The sequence below is a fragment of the Felis catus genome, chromosome B3, assembly GCF_018350175.1.
Source record: "Felis catus isolate Fca126 chromosome B3, F.catus_Fca126_mat1.0, whole genome shotgun sequence".
In the NCBI taxonomy this organism is placed as follows: Eukaryota; Metazoa; Chordata; class Mammalia; order Carnivora; family Felidae; genus Felis; species Felis catus.
In genome coordinates, this window is record NC_058373.1 from 146,519,495 (window position 1) to 146,539,675 (window position 20,181).

General features: G+C 59.7%; 1 protein-coding gene and 2 long non-coding RNA genes across 11 annotated transcripts; 2 read left to right on the top strand and 1 right to left on the bottom strand.

Moving 5' to 3' along the window:
• The first annotated feature begins 289 nt into the window (after nt 1-289).
• On the top strand, nt 290-18,315 carry TEX22 (testis expressed 22). 9 transcript variants are annotated; one of them, XR_006600053.1, is made up of 8 exons: nt 747-951; nt 1,306-1,511; nt 13,487-13,615; nt 13,783-13,938; nt 16,307-16,401; nt 16,658-16,792; nt 17,218-17,345; nt 17,934-18,315. XR_006600053.1 is itself a non-coding variant. In XM_045060642.1 (7 exons), exons 2-7 carry the CDS (start codon nt 1,347-1,349, stop codon nt 17,291-17,293), a joined length of 756 nt encoding a protein of 251 aa, XP_044916577.1. In that variant the 5' UTR covers nt 747-951; nt 1,306-1,346; the 3' UTR covers nt 17,294-18,315. The 9 variants fall into 9 exon arrangements, 2 of the variants coding, with proteins under 2 accessions (XP_044916577.1, XP_044916578.1); XM_045060642.1 differs by having other exon boundaries at nt 17,218-18,315; XM_045060643.1 differs by having other exon boundaries at nt 16,307-16,373; nt 17,218-18,315.
• LOC123386224 lies at nt 6,387-12,022 on the top strand. Its single transcript, XR_006600055.1, has 2 exons — nt 6,387-10,740; nt 11,652-12,022. It is a non-coding gene; the product is annotated as an uncharacterized LOC123386224 (long non-coding RNA).
• Nucleotides 17,178-20,142, bottom strand: LOC123386225. The gene is made up of 2 exons (XR_006600056.1): nt 19,546-20,142; nt 17,178-18,396 (listed from the first exon to the last, which is right to left on the bottom strand). It is a non-coding gene; the product is annotated as an uncharacterized LOC123386225 (long non-coding RNA).
• Between the last annotated feature and the right edge of the window lie 39 nt (nt 20,143-20,181).

Here is a 20,181-nt window from a genome sequence, read left to right on the forward strand (position 1 = left end):
CGCCTGGGACCCAGGAGGGGACAGAGCCTGTGGCCCGAACGGCCAGGGCCCGGGGAGGGCTCCGGACGAGGAGCCCCGAGCTCCGAGCGGCGCCTCGGACACGCCCCAGGGGCGGAGGAGGGCAGCATCTGCGAGACGACCCTCCCCCCCGCCCCCCCACGTCTGAGCGGCGCCAGGTCACACTCCAGACAGGCCTGGGAGAAGAGAAAAGATCCGCCCGCCCCGCGGCGGACCGCCGGGACCAGGGCGCAGGCGCGGCCCGGGGCGGAAGCGGAAACGGAAGCGGCAGGGCGGAGCCAGCCGCAGCAGAACTTCCGCTGGGCTCGGCTCCGCCCCCTCGGGGGCTCCCCGAACGACTGTGGGCTCCACCCCTATTCTTTGACGGCCCCCACGCGCGAGGGCGCGCCCTCCGCCCCCCACCCCCCGCCCCGCAGCGCACCCCATCCCAAGCTCTTGGTGTACCCGACGTCTGCCCGCCTCTGCTCCCGCAGCGAGCCCCACCTCTCCGCCTCCGTCACTCCTTGCGTACCTCACCGCGTGCCCCACCCCAAACCCCCAGAGTACGCACCCCTCCCCGCCTCCCTACCCCCAGCGTACCCCACCCTTCCCCGCCCCCTACACCCAGCGTACCCGGCCCCTCCCCCACCTCGCTACGCCCCACGTGCCCTGCCCCTCTCTGTCCCCTACCCCCAGCGTACACCACCCTTCCCCGTCCCCTACACCAAGCATACCCGGCCCCTCCCCCACCTCGCTACCCCCCCCCCCACGTACCCTGCTCCTCCACCAGTGACTGCTGCCTCCCTAATGGTCCCCCCCCCTCCCGACCTTCTATGCTGTGCCCTTCTGACCCCTGCCCTGATCCCCCCCCCCACCTCAGCCCACTCCGTGGTCCCCGCAGAGCCCCTGGAGGGTAGAGGGCCAGCCTTGGGGTGTGGTCCGGGCGGAGTCAAGGTGAGGTCACAGCGGGTGGGAGGAAGGAGGCAGGGAGAGCTGTGGGGCCCTTCATTCTGCGGTCGTTCCTGGCCTTCTCTGTAGGTCCCCAGAGGTCGGCTGTCGGCTGGGGGCACATACCCCACCCCCCCCACTGGGCTGGAGCCAAGGTGGGAAACCTGGGTGCCGGGAGAGGGGACAGGCAGGGCACTGTAGCTGCTCCAGCCAGTAGCATGTGGGGGGGGGGGAATGGCAGGAGGAGCTGAGGGACCCAGGTCACCCACTAGCCTGAGGCCTGCCCAGCACTGTCTGGCTGGTGGTGGGAAGGTGAGCCCAGCAGAGCCTGACGCTTTCTCCATCTGCTTGGGGGCCCAGGGAGCCCGGGAGGTGCAGACAAGCAGGCCGAGGGGCTGGACATGGACAGCCAGAAGCATTTGGCTAATGCCTCGCTGGGGAAGAAGTCGGGGCTGCCGCTGCCCCAAGAGCTCGGGCAGCCCCCTCCCCTTGTGAGTGCGACCACGGCTTGGGGCCAGCCCGGCGCCCAGAGTGGAGGGCAACAGGTACTGCAGACTCAGGACTGGGTAAGCGGGACCCCAGAACTGGCTTTGCAGGTGGGTTGGTCGCAGCGTGCGGTAGAAGGGGCTCCTCAAGCCTCACGGAGGGCTGAATCGCACCTGATGGGAGGCACACGGTATCCGCTGGGCGGGCACCATACTGTCTGTTTCTGCTGGGCTTGTCGGAGGGGCCTGCCTCAGTCCGCCCCAGCATCGCACCCTGGGCCGAGAGGGCGGCCCCCCGACAGCCACCCTGTGAGCAGGCAGGCAGGCAGGCAGTCAGCGGAGTTTGTCCCCAAACCGTAACCAAAATGTCGCTGGAGCCTCTGCCTGTGATGGCCCCAAACTGGAGGCATCTGTCTGTCCCCGACCTCATGCTGAGCAGGTGAGCAGCTGCCTGCCAGGTTCCAGGAGCCATGACGGGGGCCAGGGCGCTGCCACCTCAGCCCCAGGGGGTGCTTCAGGAGCAGAGGAGCCAGACCCCCGGAGGTTCTGTGTGGCTGCCTGTGCGCCAGGGTCGGACTCAGCAGGGTGCTTGCCAGGTGTGACCGGCTGGGCAGTGTGGTGAGCGGGAGCCTGTCAGGCTGTGCCCTTGGGTCTGTGTGCATGCGCACCTGCTGCGGTCGAAGGTTTACATAAAAAGTTGGCGGGAGAAGGGAAGCGGGCTTCCTCCCGGAGCTGCCGCCGTGGCCCCCACCGAGTGCCTGTGAGGGTCCTGGGGGGCAGGCAGGCAGACCCCCCGGTGTGGGGCTGACTCTCGGGACGGGCTGTCCGGGACTTAAACACACAGACGTGTCACTGTCACGAGGAGGGCGTGACTCGGGAGCCTGCGTCCCGAATAGGCGGTGGGGACTTGGGGGCACACTGGCAGCTCTTGGGCAGAGGCCACCGCTCGAGCGTGAGCTTCAGAGAGGTGGGCGGGCAGGGGCCGAGGGGGCAGCAGGGGAGCGGGAAAGAACTGTCCAGTGGGAGGTGGCCAGGAGAGAGGGAGTTGGGCAGAGGCCAGAAGAGGGCACAGATCCATCTCTGCGGACCTCCAGTTTTCTGGTTTGGGGGCACTGCCTCCCGCGTTGTCCTGCCGCTGCCCTCCTGTGCTCCAGCCCCTGGGGAACGTCAGCTGCCCACTGTGGTCTTGAGGGGCTACTCTGTGTCGATGTCTTGCCGGGTGTCCCTTCTCTTTGTTCCCCCCAGTGTGGAGTGCTCTTCCTCCAGACCTTCCCATGCCAGCCTCCCAGGGAGCCTCCCGCCTGGCAGACGTCAGTCAGCCTCAGCACTCCTCTCGTCCCTGTGTCATCCCCTCCCGAGCCCCACAGAACCGCCTTCATCCGCAGGGGTCAGCACGGTCCCCGTCGCCCCACATGGTAATGACATGCCCACAAGAGGTCATTGACCTCAAGTTGGGACCGAGGTCTAACGAGACTTCCCCTGATGGAGGGTCTGCCGCCACCCAGCCTCTCCCCGGGGGCTGGGCCGGCTGACGCATGCCTGCTTCCCAACAATCTCGCTGAAATGACCACCGAACAGAACAGGATGGGAGGGCTGGCCGACAGGAGTCACCTTGTGGTGGCGGATCACAGCTTGGGCAGAGAAAGAGCGTCCGCTCCGGGCTGTGAGATGGGAGGCAGCAGAAACAGGTCGCTGCCCCAGGCCCCAAGCCCTAGTCCACGTGTGCCCTGTGAAATAGAAGTAATGGCCAAGGGTACCGGGCATTTGAAGAAAACCTCTATGCCGCAGAAGGGCAGGACAGCTAGGGGAAAAAGGACCCAGAAGAGCCCCAGCAATAGCTGTGTCCCCATCCTCACGGTGACCTGTGCCATCTTGGAAGAATTAGTCCTGCAGCCAAACGAGAGGGACGTGAACGCGTCCGAGGTGACACCAGCACCAGGGGCGACGTGTGGTTGTGCCTGTTCGGTGCCGGAGAACTGGGGCCCGGGCAAGCGGAGAGGGCACACAGCTGTGTGCAGAGCCCGCGTGCTTATCGACAGGCTGTAGGAGATGAACGAGTGGGAAAGGAATACGCTGAACGGGAAACAGGCGAACCTGTTGGAGAGAAGCTTTAAAGCGCCCCAAAACATCACGGAGAAACTGACAGCAGGGAGACACCAGCACTGAGAGGCCTCCTTAGACATTTCACACTTCAGCATCATCAGCGATAAGCGTGCTAAATGTTTGGGGTGCTGGCTGGCTCAGCCAGTGGAGCCTGCAAGTTTTCATCTTGGGGTTGTGAGTTCGAGCCCTGGGTCGGGTGTAGAGATTACTGAAACGGATAAGCTGAAATAATGCTAAATTTTTGCCTGCTCTTTTTCGGTACGTCAAACTGGTCAAATGGAAAAATAAGCAAGAGTAGGTTCAGCCCCAGCAGATGTGAAATCATATTGCAAAGCGTTGGTTATCAAAGCAGTGGAGTCCTGGCGTGTGATGCATGGTTATCAGAACCAACTAGAAAGTCTGGAAATTGACTCAAATGCCCACAGACACCTAGTGTAGGGTTAAGATGGTGTCTCAAATCGGTGGGGGAGATGGGCTTTACGCTGAATCACGCTTGGCAGTGGCGTAGCTCTCCAGAAGACGGACAGTTGTAGCCACGTCTCATCCAACACCAGGGGCATAGGACGGCCTTTCTAACCTAGCCTCAAAGTCCCGGAGCCGTGAGGGAAACAACGGTTACACGTGACCACGTGTGGAAGACCGACAAAACTGAGGGGGGTAAAACGCACACCAGGAACAAAGGCAGAGATGGCTGATGGATGCGCCATGACACTCGGTGAGAAAGGGTGGGGGCGGTCTTGTCCTTGCTCGGCACCAGGAACGCTGGGTTTACACAAGCGAAAGAATGAACCCAGACTGTCGCCTAACACCACATGCAAAAGTTGGCTCAAAGTGGATCACACACCTACAACCGCAAAACTCCTAGGAGAAGACGGGGAAGCTTCATGTTGGACTTGGCAGTGATTTCTTGGATGCCGACAGCTCCAGCAACAAAAGTAAAAATAGCTAAATTAGGCGTCATCAAAATTAAAACCTTTTGGTCATCAGAGGACACGGAAAAGTCAACCTGTGGAATGGGAGAACATTTGCAAAGCACACATCTGATAAAGGATGAATGTCTAGAACGTCCGGAATGCATAACGAACTGCTGCAACTCTAAACAGAGCAGCGACCTGAAGCAAAAACGGGTAAAGGGCCTGGACATTTCTCCAAAGTTATACCGATGGTCAAGAAAGATGTAAAAAGCGCCCAACATCATCAGCCCTGGGCCGGCAGTGGAAAGGAAGACCACAGCACACAGCTCGTCACGCCCGCGAGGATGGCTGCCGCCAGAAGAAAATAAAGGAGTACCGGCGAGGTTGTGGGGAGATGGGAGCCGTGTGCATGCTGGTGGGAGTGTGGCGTGGCGCGGCCACCGTGGAAGCGGTGTGGAGTCCCTCACGAGACGAGGCATAGAACTACCCTGGAATCCAGCAAGCCCCGCTCTGGGCACGAATCCAAAAGAACCGAAAGGCAGGGACTCTAGCACACCCGTGTTCGCGGCGGCGTGATTCACACTTGCCACGAGGCGGAAGCAGCCTGGGTGTCCGTCCACGGGTGCATGCGAGGTATACTACCACGGAACGTTACTCAGCCAGATGTTACCATGTGGACGAACCAGCAAGACGTTATGCTTCAGACACGGGAGGACAGACACCGCATGATCCACATATTTGAGGTCCCTAGAGCGGTCAGACTCCCGGAGACAGAAAATAGGATGGGGGTGGGGAGTGAGTGGCGACGGACGGTGCTGGTGGGCTGAATGTGCTTCATGACGCTGCACCGTGCGCCGTAGGTGATGATGTTTGTGTGTCATTTACCACACAGAAGAAGGAAACGTAGACAGTTAGGAAGAAAGGGGAGCAGGCAGCTGCTCAAGGCCCCGGAAGGAAGTGCTGGTGAGCAACGTGCAAGTAACCGGCAGGCGGGCGGGCGCTCGAGAGCAGCGTGAGCCTGATGGAAGTTCTGGAAGGTCGGGAGAGAGACGGAGCGAGGCTGCCTGGGTCTTGGAGCCCCACCAGCTGCCCCTGCGGGGCTGGGGCCAGTCTGCACTGGACACTGAGGTCAGGAGATAACAGGAGCTGTCCCCAGGCCCTTCCTGCCCTGACTCCCAGCAGCTGGCAGAGGCACCAGGGGCGAGGCCCGAGGGACAGGGGCCAGACAGCAGCAACCTGCTCGGAAACCCAGTTGTCAGAACAGAGGGCTTCTTGCAGAGACGGGAGCTCCAGAGGCCAGAAAGAAAGGGAAAGGTTGGGGTGTCGGGCTCGTCGGTCAAGCATCCAACTCTGACACGCTGCACACAGCAGAGAATTGCCTTTTCCTCCCGTTGGACTTTAGGGAGTCAACAAGTAACAGCGCCCTCATCCCTCCTGAAGCCCTGACACAGGGCAAGAGTGGTGCTTGAGAAGGAGACGCCCCTGGGTCGGAGCCCCAGAGCGGCGGGAGCAGCCCAGGAGGAAAGTGGGAGGCAGCAGGTGACCAAGAGCTGACAGATGTCACAGTCACCTCTCTGCTGACGCCGTGCCCGACAGGCCGTGCCCCTTCTGCCGAGCTGCAAGCAGCAGCTGGCGAGGACTCCGAGGCAGGAGGGCCAGGCGGTTCAGGGAGCAGAAAGCTTCCAAAGTGTTCACGTGAAACCCTGGGATCTGGAAGAGAGACACTCCCTTCCGTGTAACTTGGAAAGGGTTCGGTTTTTTTTTGTTGTTTTTTTTTTTTAAATTTTTTTTTAACGTTTATTTGTTTTTGAGACAGAGGGAGACACAGCATGAACGGGGGAGGGGCAGAGAGAGAGGGAGACACAGAATCGGAAGCAGGCTCCAGGCTCCAAGCCATCAGCCCAGAGCCCGACGCGGGGCTCGAACCCACGGACCGCGAGATCGTGACCTGAGCTGAAGTCGGACGCTTAACCGACTGAGCCACCCAGGCGCCCCAAGGGTTCTGTTTTTTTAAAAATACACTTTCAGCAAATCATACAGAGCTCTTAATAAATAAACAACAGAATTGAAACGTTCGGCAGAAGGGTTGGAATATGAAATTGAGGAAATCGCCTGGAAAATCAGAGAGAGAGGTGGGAAGCGGGAGAGGAGAGAAGCCGAGGAGCCTTCCAGAAAGACCCGCATGCAGCTGAAAAGGAGTGAGGGCGGTGGCGGAAAGGCCGGGCCTGCGGCGCAGTGCTCGCGGGAAGGGCAGTTAGCGGTGAAACCTCACAGCGTCATTAAGCAAAGGTGAAAGCTGATCATCTGAATTTGCGTCACCCGAATTAACTCTTAAAAACCTGAAGACGGCAAAGAGAATTCTAGAGTTGTCCCAGAAATTCCCGAAATGAAGAGCGTAAGGGTGGGCAGTCCCCAGCGATTAGGAAAGGAGCTCTCCCCGGCGGTGAGGTTGAAAGCGTAGAAGCCACTTGTGCGCACAGAGCAGGCTGCACCCTGACGCCAGTGCCGCGGGAGAGCAGGGCTGGGACTGGGGCAGGCGGAGTGATGGGCCCGTCCGACTGTGGCGCAGGTGGAGAGCTCCTGAATGCGGGGTAGGTAAAGCCAGCAGCATCGGAAAGACCAACCTTCGCGACCGTGATGCCTCCCAGGCTTCCACCCTCCAGGAGACCAGGGACTTTGTGTCCTCACAGCCCTGCGCCCAGTGCCTAGGATGGTGTGGGGGGAGGGGGGCGGCAGAGTAGGTGCAAGACGACTACGTGTTGAGTAAACACAGTTGCGTGTGTACAAAAAATACCGTACCCCAAGGACAAAGGAATCTAGAAACCCGTTTGGTAAAATGGTCTACGTTGACCGAGAAGGAAGACCGTGGGATTACTTCAGTAGATACTGAAAAACAAATTCCAGTACCTTTTCTTTAAAACAAAACAAATATGACAATTAAAAACAATTTTGTAAAATTGGAGTGTAATGAGTACGCGGGGAAAAGCTGCTGATTCTTAGTAAGGTAGGGAGAGGTGGATAGGCCTACAACCCGCTAAAGCACGGCTATCAAGAGCCCTGAGTGGTCTTCACCAGAAGTGTTTCTCACAGGCGCGGGCAGCAGGCAGGAACGCAGGGCATCACCATGACGATGGGCACACCGGGAGCCCGGCCCGTATGGAAGTCAGGCAAATGAAAGCCATAAATACCTGAAAAGAAAAGATGAAACGGTCACTCTTTGCAGCTAACCCATTGTCTATCTAGGAAATCCGTGCAAGCCCCTTAAGAGAAAAGGCCACTAGTAAAAGAGGAAGCTTGGATACATGATCTCCGTCGAAAACTTAATGGTTTTTCCGCATACTAAAGATAACCAACCAGAAAATGTAAGCGGGAAAAAGGAGGCATTCCCTTTAACGACAGAAACTGCAAAGTCCCTGGGAATGAGTCCGTTCTTGGGATGAATCCCGTGGCACGAGACTGAGTAGCACAGAGGATACCTCACGGGAAGCTTCACCACCTTATTTGATGGGAAGAGTTAATGTTTTGAACCTGCCACGTTCCCCCAAAGTAACTAACCCAGTGCAATACTATTAAAAAAAAAACAAAAAGCTTCCCATGAATCTTGAAAATTTTACCCTAAATGTACCTATGTTTCCACTCATGTCTTAGTTACCTGTTGCTGTGTAACAAGCGTCCCTAAGACTTAGCAGCTTAAAACAACAATAAACATGTTTGTCCCAGTTTCTATAGGTCAGGGACTTGGGAACTGCTTGGCTGGGTGGCTTTGGCTCTGGTTACAGGCAAGACGTCAGAGCCATAGTCATCTGAAAGTTGAATAAGCCTGGAGAATCCACTTCCACAGTGGCTCATTCGCATGGCTGGTGAGTCAGTGCTGGCCGTGGGCAGGAGGTCTCAGCTCCTCACCATGTGCCCTCTTCCTGGGGCTGCTCGAGTCCTCGTGTCCCGAGGCTGGCTTCCCCCAGAGTGGATGGTTCAGGAGAGAACAAGGAGGAAGCTTCAGCGTCTTAGGACTGCCTTGGACTCACACTCCATCGTGTCTACAACTTCCTATTGGATACAAGGTCACCGCTACGTAACGTGGCAGGGAGGACACGGGGCCTGAGCACCAGGGGCACAAATCTCTGGATGCCACCATGGAGGCTGGCTAACACGGGCCGTCTAACGTAGTCACGTGCCCAGCAAACCAAGAGCAGGAGGAATGAGGGGAGTCTATACCAAGAGCCGCCATAGTGCGGCTGCAGGGCACCAGGGGCAAAGATAAGATGTCAGGAACGATCAAAGAGGAGACAGAGTCTGGAAGGGAGTGACAGCCTGGCATTAACAATATAGAAGCTTGACTCGGCGGAGCACATAACCGTCAATCTGGAATTTCGTGCCCAGCAAAAGCAATCTTTTAAGAAGAGGGGAAAATAAATAAATAAAAGGGTAGGCAAAATAGGAGAAAACAAATTTGCCCCAGCAGGACCTCACCCCGGTTGCGAAGAACAGAGCTCACAGAGCGGGAAGGTGATCTCAGACGGGAGGGGGTGCCAAGAAGCAAGAGACTCGGGGTGGGCGGATGTGCGCCCATGACGGCGCGAATGTCAGGGCGGCATCTGCAAGTGGCGCTGTGTATTCGGAAGTCCCCGCGGTGTCCCCCCGATGGGCCCATCCGTGAGCTTAGGGTTCGGTGAGTTTGCATGTGGGCGGTGAGTACACCGAGGGAGGGACAAGACAAAGCACAGGGTCCGGCAGCAGGTGTAATCGCCGATGTCGGTCCGGTCGATGGACGCACGGAGACCAGATGCCCCACTCACAAGGCAGCCGTTGTCAGATGGATTAAAAACAACCCGGTCCCTCGATGTGCGCATGAATGTGCATGGAGAGAAACGTGGGAACGTTCCAACCAAGTGGGACGGGGACCTCCCACGCACAGTCTCCCATCTGTTCGCGGCCTGCTTTGGTGCCAAACTGCCTTTCGGCCTGGAGTTAGAGCGGGTGGGTGCCTCTCCACGTGGCAGCAGGGTGACCCGGCAGACATGCTCGTGAGTGAAGGAAGCAAGTGGTGCCGTATGTGTGCAGCGTGGCTTCCTTTATTCAGGGTTCAGAAATATGCGTACATCACTGCATAGTAAAGATACTATTTGAAAAAATAAAGATGTTTTTCTGCAAATTTACTTGGAAAAGAAACCAGACATGAATTTTGAAACAGAAGAGCAGGCACCGCTTGTCTGCTCTAAGCTCCAGCAATTAAAATTGTACGCGTTGGGACAGACAGACCGCGCAAGTGGTCCACCATCCAGTGCCAATAGTCTGGAAACGGGCCCCTGTGTAAGTCTGGGGATTTGATCTGTGCTTCGCACGGATTGCAGAGCAGTGAGGAAACAGACTTTCCCACGAATGGTGTCGGGGTAACTGGCTGCCCATTGAGGAGATCATAAGGTAGACTCCTCACGTGTCCTCAAACGCACACCAAGTGTTGGGACCAAACCACGGATGTGCCAGGAGGGTGTGTGACAGCATTGTCAGAATCTCACGGAGGGGCGCCTGGGTGGCTCAGTCGGTTGGGTATCTGACTTTAGATCAGGTCGTGATCTTAAGGATCACGTGAGTTCGAGCCTCACGTCGGGCTCTGCACTGACAGCTCAGAGCCTGGAGCCTGCTTCGGATTCTGTGTTCCCTCTTTCCCTGCCCCTCCCCAGCTCTCTCTCTCTTCTCTCTCTCCCTCTCTGTCTCAAAAGTAAATAAACATTAAAAATTAAAAAAAAAAAGAACCTCTCAGTGGAAAATTCCTCCCTGGGGCCACGCACAGAACCCACGAGGGGAAATGCTGACAAATCTGACTGCAGTTTTTCAAGGCTTCAAAGACACACATTCTAAGACGTCTGGAAGGATTGCCTGTGGCACGTGTGACATTCCCAACCAGAGTCCACAGAGAGGCGCTTCGCAGCAGCAGGAGAGCCGTGTCCAGAACTGGGTAGGAGAGCGTCTGAAGTACGTGGACTTACAGTTCGTGGCAGGAGGAGATGGGCCGACATGACGGGGACCGTGCCTGGGGCCGGGGGGACTCAAGTCGCTCTGTCCTGCTGGGTTTTCAGAAAGCCAGCTGGTGATAATTGTCCCCTGTGGACTTATTCATTAATCTTTGCTCCTTCTGCCTTTCACTTGCAGTGAATTTCTTTTGTCGTTCTTTTCCTAGCTTCTTGAATTTCCTGCTTTGCAATCTGGTCTGTGGCTTTTTTTCTGACTTTCCAGCATTTGAAACTTCATCTTCACAGGACAGGAGTGCACCCTGGATCCTCGCTCGTTTCTAAGTGAGTCGGCATATAGTACGGATTTTCCTTTTCACTCGGGTGGATGAGAAGGGTGTTTTGGAAAGCCCACGCCAATATGCCTCTGCCACTAATTGTTAATTGCGTTGTGTGGCTTTGCGCTCGCCTACTGTGACCCGTACGAGTCCCGTGCTGGCGCATCTGCTTCGTCGGTGGCCTGAAACCAGGCTGATGTGTGCGGTGCTCCACTTGTTGGGTGAGAGCGTGCGTGGTTCTCTGTGGGTCAAAGTCATGCGCGCGTGTTCCGTGACTATTAGATCACTCGTCTTAATTACCGAAGTCTTTATTTTTAAGATTTTGTGCTACTTTTATTAATGCACACGCACGCGTAATTTGGAACAAGAGCCCTGCCTCAGCCCTTGGGGTCGCAAGTGGCACTGCCCTGCACCCGCTCTTCCAGCTCTCGTGGTTGCTCCCACAGTTTGAACGAGCATGCGGGCACTGTTGCTTCTTGCTTCCTCACTTTCTGATTCTGTTGCCTCCCAGAGACTGAGGGTACGCCCCCCCCCCCGCCCCCACTGTGTGGTTTCAGGCTTTTTCCCTAAATACGCTTGCAGTGTGTGCTGTCCAGTGACTACGTGGGCTTCACCCACGTAGCACATCCACTGAGCACAGAGCACCTTGACCAGCACGTACACACACACACACACACACACACACACACACACAGTGCTTCATTTCTCCCTGGAGTTAATCGTGGCACACACCCCCCTCATCTGCTACGCACAGGTTATTAACCCTTTCCCAAAATTCCCCCAACGCTGGATCCTTCCCACAAATACCCTGACACATCAGGCAGGGCCCCTCAGGGTGGCTGCGTAGTGCTGTCTCCCTCTGTCCCTCCCAGTGCTACCCATGACCTGAGAATCGGCCTCCCTGAATTGTGATTCCAGGATCGGGGATCCTGTCCTCACTATGCACACTCCTTGGGGACCCCAGCCACATCCAGAAGCTGCTGTGCCTGTGCTAATGAAGCTCACTCCTCCTCAGAGCCCCAGGCATGTGGACAACTGCCCGTGGCCGCTCCGGAGTCCCACAGGCCGCGCTTGGGGGAAGTCCGGAGGCCAGCTCTGTCCCCAGGGGAGGCTGCTCATCTGGGGCGCCCCGCCAGCCCCTCCTCTGCAGGACCCCTGTTCCTGGGCCCTCAGACTCCCCACTCACTGGTTTGCTCCCTTGTTTCGGTGGACTGCCTCATCTAACAGCTGCCCAGAAGCGTCCAGAAGATGTTTGAGTCCTCGACTATGAAGTTGTTAAACTGTCTTTATTTTGCCTCCACACTTGCGTGGCATTTCTCAGTGGGAAATCCTCCTTTCAGGATCTGTGAGGCATTGTCGTATTGCCTCTAAACTCTAGCGTTGCTGCCCAGCGCCCTAGACGGTGCGGGCCTCGGGTCCTTTGTATGTGCCCTGCCTTTCAGTCTCTGCGACTTTCTGAGCTCTTCCTCCACCGCCGCTGTTCTGATGGCACAGCTCTACCCCTGGTGCAGGTCGGTCTCCTCTCGTCCTGTGTGAGCCCTTCCAGCCTGGAGCCCCGTTCCTCTCGACTCTGGAAGTGCGTGCATGCACCTTCTTGTGGCACTCTCCTCCCGAGCCTTTGATTCACTGGATGTTGGCCCACACGGATGATCTAGTTTCCTCGGGATTTGTTACCTAGTTATGATCTCTTCGTTTTTGTTTTTTTAATCTTTTTTTTCTTTTAAGTTTATTTATTTTGAGAGAGAAAGAGAGCGTGCACACATGCACGTGTGTGCAGAGAAGGGGCAGAGAGGGAGAGAGAGAATCCCAAGCAGACTCCCCACTGTCAGCACAGAGCCCGACTTGGGACTCCATCCCACGAACTGTGAGATCGTGACCTGAGCCCAAACCAAGAGTTGGACGCTTAACCGACTGAGCCCCCAGGTGCCGGGTTTTTGGCGTCTTGCCAGTCCTGATTATCAGTCACATTTGCCATAACGACGCTCTGTAACGATTTCCTTGATCCACAGCGCGAACCCTCGCTCTCCACTCGGGGGTCTGAGGTCAGCAGGACCTGTGTGGCCTCTGCTTGCCTCCCAGTGTCAGGGGTCCCCCTGGGGGCGCCGCGCTCACAGCCGGTGGTGGGGACCCAAGGGGCGCCCTGGAGCACACAGGCATCCTCAGAGCAGGTGCTCTGCTGCGGACCTGCCCCCCCCACCCCCATCCTGGGGCAGCAGACCCTAGCAGGAACCGCCAAAGTGCTGTGGCCACAGGGAGGGAGGGGCAGCACCACCTGTCTGAGCCACGCCACATTTGCGCTGAGCTCCGCTTGCTGTCTGAGTGGTTCTTTCCCACACGCCGTCTTCCTCTTCCAGAACAAGGGGGGGGGGCTCTTTCCTGTCCCCCAGTCTCTCCTTATGATCACTCCAGAGGGACTTGAGAGGCAGCGGCCCATCTGTGGGTCCCATCTCTCCTGAGGCTCCCGCGGGCCAGCTCGGGAGGCCCCCCCGCCTCCCACCTCCAGGCACCAGTGGGGAGGGCCGGGGCCTTGGCTGTGCAGACTTCACGGTCCAGGGGCCGACCCTCGAGCAGGAAAGCAGGCAGGTGGTGGGGCCGGGCCCCAGGGGGCCTGAGGCCGCAGCGCGGACACCCTGAGGCTGAGCCCGAGCCCGGGGAGGAGCGAGCAGACTGCACCTCGGGCGCGCGAGGTGAGGGGCAGAGGGGTCGGCGGCCCGCAGGTGTGGCCCGCGCCCACCGCCTCCGTGTCCCCGCAGGTGTGCCAGCCGGCCGAGAGCGGGCGCCGGAGCCACCGCTGGAGCGTCAGCATCGACGAGCGCCGGCGACTGGCCGTGCAGGGCGGCCGGGAGAGGCCGGGGACCGCCGGGCCCCCCTCCCACTCCAGGGTGTGCGGGGGGGGGGCGCGGGGCGGGGGGACGGGAGGGGGCGGGAGGCGCGGGGCGGCGGTGGGGAGGGGACTGCAGGGGGCGGGCGGCACGGGCGCGAGACAGCCCTTGCCCAGCGACTCCTCTCCCTGGCTCGCTCCGCCCCCTGACCCCGCGGTTGCCCTCAGGACCTCTCGCGGCTCGTGGCCCAGCTGGTGTCCGAGGACGTGGACAAGGACGTGCTCCTCCCCCACGCTCCGAGGCCCTCCGAGGCCGCCAACGCCTTCCAAGCCTTCCTGGCCCCGAGCGCGCCCTTCTGGCAGACCGTGACTTTGGAGGCGCAGGTCTCGAGGTCCCCGCCCTCCTAAGAGCCCAGTGTCTCAGCCCAGTGTCTGTCTTTCAGCGCCTTTCCTGGGGGGCACGGGGAGGGGGGTGGCGGCGGCTGAGCTCTCTTCACACCCCACCAGGGGCTCATGAGTCTTCAGATGGGAGAACAGGTCCTCCTGGACCCTCTGGCTGCCCGAGGCCTTGGAGGCCATCTGTGGGAGGGGTGCCTTGCCCCAGCCCAGCCTCCAGGAGGCCACGGGGAGGGGCCTGGGGGACAGGGCAGAGTGGGGCCTTCCAGGATAGCCCCCCACACCTTCCTGGGGTCAAGCAGCTGCGAGTGGCTCCAGGGCAGGGGGGGTTGGGACGCGGAGTGGGGCATGTTGCCCTCACAGGCCCCACGTACAGAGCCTGGTCATGACCAAGTCCTCTGCCCAGCCCTGTCCTCCAGGAGGGTGGCATTTAATGTCATGAACTGCTGGGTACTGATGCCAGCCAGTTTGGGGACACCAGGTCTTATGTTGGGCCCTGTTCCCCCGGAAGGCCCAAAGGGGCACACATAACCCTGGGGGAGCAGAACACGGACCGGGTGCTGAACACAGAGGGAGGCTTCCTGGAGGAGGTGGTGCCTCCCCACCTCCATACAGTGCTTGGTGGGCAGAGGGCCCGGGGTGACCATGAAGAGCTGGCCCTGGACCCACTGTGGTCCATGGTGTCCGCTTCTGGAGGTTGGGGGGGGTGGGGAGTCCTGAGCCGGGGGTGACGAGGCAGAACCACATTCGGAGAGATCAAGCTGGAGAGGGCAGGAAGGAGGGAAGTGACCGCAGGCTCCCAGCCCTCGGGGGCACCCGACAGACAACAGTGGGTGGCGGGCACCATCCCCTGGATTTGGTGATGGACTCCCGGGCTGACCGGGCTTCTGTGTGGGGGCAGCTGGGGGGAGGGGACTGTGGACAAGATGAGGTGAAGAACCCCAGGCCTGGGCTCTGCACACACCGGCCTCCCTCCTGGAGCGTCCTGCCCCGATGCTGCTGCCCCACAGGACCCTGGGGTGAGGTCTAGGCAGGGCCTGGGGGACATCGTGATCCCCTCCCCCTCCTCCCTAGGGACCTCCGATGACGTGGTGGGGGGTGGGTGTCAGGCGCCAGGCTCCATGCTGGGCAGGAAGACCCCCACCCCCACCAGTGCTCACGGTCCAGAGTGGGAGTTGAAGTGTCAACAGCTAGGACAGAGTGACACGTACTTTGATGTTCTTTGCCGCCCAGTGACTTTAAAGGACTCCCATGTTGTCACTAGAGAGCCAGCAGTTCGCTGGGCTGAGCTACCAGCTCTGGTCTTGCCTGGGGAGCCTCTCAAGGCTGCAGTCAGCGGGTGGTGGGTCCAGGATGCTGGAAGAGCCAGCCCTTTGCCTTCCAGGTGGTGTCAGGGCCTCTCCCCTGCACGAGGTCTCCCCAGCTGGGAGCCAGGCACCCCACACTCCCCACCACAGCGGCGGAGCAGAGAGGTTGGGCGGCGGGGCAGGTGGGGACCTTCCCCAGGAGAGCGGGGCCCAGGACAGGGGTCACTCACCACCTGCAGACGGTTTTGCTGTCACTGGGACCGTTGGTTCCTACGGCCGCCCTGACAGACGGCCACAGACTTCACGTCCTCAAGCAGACGCAGGGACTGTGAGGTCTGCAGAGGCCAAAGCAGATCTCAGCCTGGGTGCCGGCAGGGCTGCCTTCCCTTTCGGAGGTCTTGGAGAGAATCTGTCTGGCCTTTTGCAGCTTCTAGAAGCTGCCTGCAACCCTTGGCCTGTGGCCCTTTCCTCCACCTTCAAAGCCAGCAGCATAGCGTCCCTCTGTCCCTGCCGCACGTCTTCTCGGGGGCTTCTACGTCTTCCAACTTCAGGCCCCCGTGCTGATGTCGGGCCCCTGGTCCTGCGGCTACTCTGAAGTCCTGGCTTGGCAGTCCCAGCCCCCCCCTCCACCACCCCGCTCCGTGGAACCTGGCATATGCAGGTTCAAGGCGAGGACGCGGATAGGCACACGCGCTGGTTCAGGGTGAGGACGCGGACATCTTTTGGGGGGCGCTCTGCTTTCCACAGGCGGCCCTGGCAGCGAGGGGGCAGAACCGGAGTGCTGTTTCAATTCCGCAGAGCACAGAACCCCCCCCCCCTGCAACCAAGAATGACGGGGCCCCAGGTGTCCACAGTGCCCCGGCCGAGCGTCCCTGGGAGGCAGGGGGGTCCATCCAGCAGATGGTGCACGGCAGTAGGCTGAGCGGGGAGGGAGAGTCCTGGGGCGGCATCCGTCTGGTGAGGGCATCCCCCGGGCCCCCCTGAGGGACACCGCAGTGCTCCCCACCGTATGTCCACTCTTACCGGCTCCTTCCCTTCCTTTCAGCCAGGCGGGTGTCTCTTCCAGCTCCAGTAGCGACAACGCGTCCCTCCCAGGACTCACGGGGAACCCCCCAGGTGGTGGGCCATCAAGGAACACCTCTGAGTTAGGGAAGACCTTTGGAGACATCCCTGGGCTGAGGGCATTGGGGTGCTCTGGCGGCAGGGGGGGGGACAGTGTCCCACACGCAGGCTTGCCCGTGCTGACCGCATGGTGTCCTAGCACCTGTCTGTGCTCACGAGGCAGGCCAGCTTGGGACAGAGAGCAGAGGCTGCTGTGGACGTGCCAGGTGGGAAGGGGGGGAACTTGCAGCGCCCCAGAACTGCTGTGTGCCTGGGACGTGTTGTTCTTGTCCTCCCAGGGCCAGCATTGCCCCTGCTGAGAAAAAGGACTTCGTTGGCTTTGCAAGAGCACGTGTGTTCACTGTTGAACAACCTGAGGATAAAGTTTTAAAATCTCACCCACAATTTCATCAAGATAAGGCCATCGATGTCAGGTGAAGGTCACCCGGGGGTTTCTAGAGGCCTAGGCAGAGGGCACGTGGGAATAGAGAGCTCCCCCTTGAAGATTAAAAAAAAATTAATTTAAAGGGAAAACATGATTGCTAAATTAGATGCGTCTTCACCCCAAGTTTAAAAGCTTCTCCTAAGTTTATTTTTAGAAATTGCAAAAATCAAGAGCCAGCGTCACGTGGCTTTGGCAGCGGGCTCCCCTCAGACAGCGCTGGCTGATGTCTGACTTCCAGTGCTGCGGAGCGGGCCCTGCCCCCACTGGGGGCTGGTGGGGGTCTCAGGTCTACACCAGCCTGAGCTCACCACCCCCACGTGGCCACTCAGGCTTTGTTTGGGTTCTGTCCTCATTGACTGCATTTAAGGTCCGGGTTTATGTGTCTGAAAACGTTTATTTCTTGGATTCTTCTAGGTTTACAGAGGTTTCCCTGAGGCCCTTAGACCCACACCAGAGCTGGCCGGGGACCCTTCCTTCCTGTCTTGGGTGACACCGTCTTTCCCTCAGGGCTGGGTCTTCCCGCTCTGAGTGTCACTGCAGAAGTGAGGGTCAACCTGGCTTTCTGTCCGAGTCTGCTGTGTCTGCGATCTGTGCTTCCCGATAAACAGTTCTACTGACCCCTGACGGCCGGGTTCAGGCGCGGTAGGCCTCAGTGCGGATCCTGCTGAGCACGGCCTGCAGGACCCTTGTCACTCTGGGACACCGATCTCTGCGCCCCCTCCGAGCCCTCTGCCACTGGAGCCTCTGCATCTTCTCAGCCCCCACCGGGTGCCACCGCCAGGGGTTCCCCGAAGAAAGGTCACTCTGAGCCCTCCAGTGGCGAAGCCCGCGCCCCGTGGGCCCTGAGGGGTGCCGCACCTGCGCAGGGCTGAGGGTCCCTCCTTCCCAACGTCCTGATCTCTCTCAACAATTGTCCCCCCCACCCTCTTCAGGACACGTGACCTCATCGTGTATTATCATCCCTGCCTTCCTCCCCACTGGGCTGTGTGCTCCCCGAGGGCAGAGATCGTGTGTCCTTACCCCCTGCCCCCCCCCCCCCCGCCCATCTAAACTGTGGCACCAAGCAGACGTTCCACAAGTAACGGTCGAACAAATAAATTCTTGTTTCTGTTGCTTTGTCTTGCCCGCAGATGGTCTCCAGCCTTTGCCCCATCGGTAATCTGACGTCGTGCCCCGTGCTGCTTCAGACTTATTCCAGAATGCTGTGATTGTGAGGAAGCGAGTTTCCTCGGCTGTTAATCTTGCTTCCAGTCTGCTGTTTTGTCATCCACTACTTGGGCTTCTGATTAGCGATCGCACGTTCCTCTCATGTTCGTTCGTGACTGGTGGCACTCCTGGGGAGTCGTCTTCTGCTTCAGGAGCATTCTCTACGGGGTTTGCGCTGGCCCCTCGCCTCCTCCCTCCCTCTTCCAGTTTGTCTGTTGTTGGATGTGTGGATTTAGCCGCACAGAACATCCCTGTGAACGTCTGTTTGCACTGCTAACTAATGGATGAAATCGTAGAATTTCTGCAGTTGACACTGAATTTCTGCAATTTACCCGGGATCTGTCGACCGCCTCAGGGCTGGTTTAGGGCAGGGCGCTGGATGTTAGTCTGGAAAGGGGAGAAAGCCGCGTGGAAGCTGGCGGGGGCTCGGTGGTGTCTCCTGAGGTCTTCTTAAATGCCACTCCGCTCTGTGAGGGGCGTATCCTTACCTTTTGTGGGGAAGCTCAGGATCTGGACGGCTTCCCTGAGATGCTGGCCTCTGGTGGCCCTGCCTCCCACTCGAGGGCCCTGCCCGCCCATCCCCAGCTGCGCCTCCCCACCCCTGTCCCCTTGCAGGGAGGTCAGCGTCCGCCTTCCCAGCTGGGGCAGGGCCTCGGTGCTCAGGATGAAGCCCTTCCTGCGTCTGGGACCGAGGCAGAGGCAGGCACTTTACAAGACACGATGGACGTTTTGGGCTCTCTCCACCCCCAATGGCCAGCTGGGCACTTTTTGGTAGTTGTGACTTTTTGGCCAATTTGTTCCGTATTGGAAGATTTCACGACGCGGCTTCGCCGTCCAGATGAGGTTCAGGCTAGGGCGTCGGGAAGGGGGCCTATGGTGGGGGAGGGACGCCACTCCACGACCACCTCCCCGGTCACGTTTGGGGAAACCACCTCGGCGTGTTTGCCCCGAGTCCTGCACCTGAACTCCTCCTTCCCCCCTCCTCCAGCTACCATAAACCCCCTGCCCCTCGGCTGCCCTCCTGGCTAACTTCCTCAGAGAGTGAGTGGGCATTTCCTCTTCTGGAGCCCTGGGCTGCACTACCCTCCTTGGAACCCCACCTGGCTCTGGGCTCCTGCCCACCTTCCTAGTCCCCTGCAGGGACCCTATGGGGTGGGGTTCCTATATGGCTCTGTCCCTGCCGCTCCCGCTCTCACTGCTGCGGAGACCTGTGCTCAGCCTGGGGGGGGGGGGTCCCTCGACTAAACTGCACCCCCCTGCTGCGTAAAGGGCAGGAATACACAATGTTGCTCAGACCACCAAGCTGGAGACCAGATACTTCCTTTTCCTTGCCCCTCAAGAGTGATGTCGCTCCTGGCTCCAAACTTCGGCTGGGACACCTGCTTCTCTCCCCCTGGGATGCCACCCCCTCCCCCTCACGCTCTTTCAGGCTGGGCCCACCAGCCTTGCATCCTCCACAATCCTTGGACCTTAAGTGACAAGCACACACGTGCCCAGTTAGGGTCCTGAGGGGGGCTGAGAAAGAGAAGCAGGTACCTTGTTCCACACAGAGGCGGTCCTTCCAGCCTCAGGGCCCACCTCCCCAACCTCATGGGCGGCGGACTGGGCTTGGCCTTTTCACGAGGCCACAGTTCAGGGAGGCCGCACCAGCCGGGGAACTTGCCCATGTGGATGGGGGCACCACCAGTGTCCAAGCATGGCCATGGGGGCTGGGCAGTGAGGGCAGAGACAAAGACCCCCCTGGGGTGGGTGGAGAGAGCCAGGCCCGGAAGGGAGGTGTGCAGCAGCAGGGCCATGTGGCTGAGGCTGGGCGGCTGGGATTCAGGGCAGGTGGGGGGGGGGGGCGGGGCGGGGGGACTTGGGAGAGCCACCTTCTCCGGGGAGGGGAGAGTGGGAGAGAGGGGGCTGGAGGCCCTGGGAGGGGCTCTGGACCAGCGTGGAGGCTGTGATGGCCATTGCGGGAAGGGGCGCCAGGGATGCTGGCAGGGCCCGGGTGTGGAGGCACGGGGAGGACCCACCTGGGGAGGGGGGAGCAGGTTGGGTGCAGGGGCAGGACCCACCCGGGTAACGGGCGCTGGGGATGCCAGGAAGACCCAGGCACAGGGAAGCCCCGGGGCGGGGGGGTGGGGGGGGCGGGCGGGTTGTGGGAGGACCCACCGAGCAGGGGGCGCG

Coding starts and splice junctions, on each gene's coding strand:
- TEX22 (XM_045060642.1), top strand. CDS start 1,347: ATGGACAGCCAGAAGCATTTGGCTAATGCCTCGCTGGGGAAGAAGTCG. Junction 13,616..13,782: donor GGCCCCCCTCCCACTCCAGG/GTGTGCGGGGGG, acceptor GGTTGCCCTCAG/GACCTCTCGCGGCTCGTGGC. Junction 16,402..16,657: donor CCATCAAGGAACACCTCTGA/GTTAGGGAAGAC, acceptor TTGTCCTCCCAG/GGCCAGCATTGCCCCTGCTG.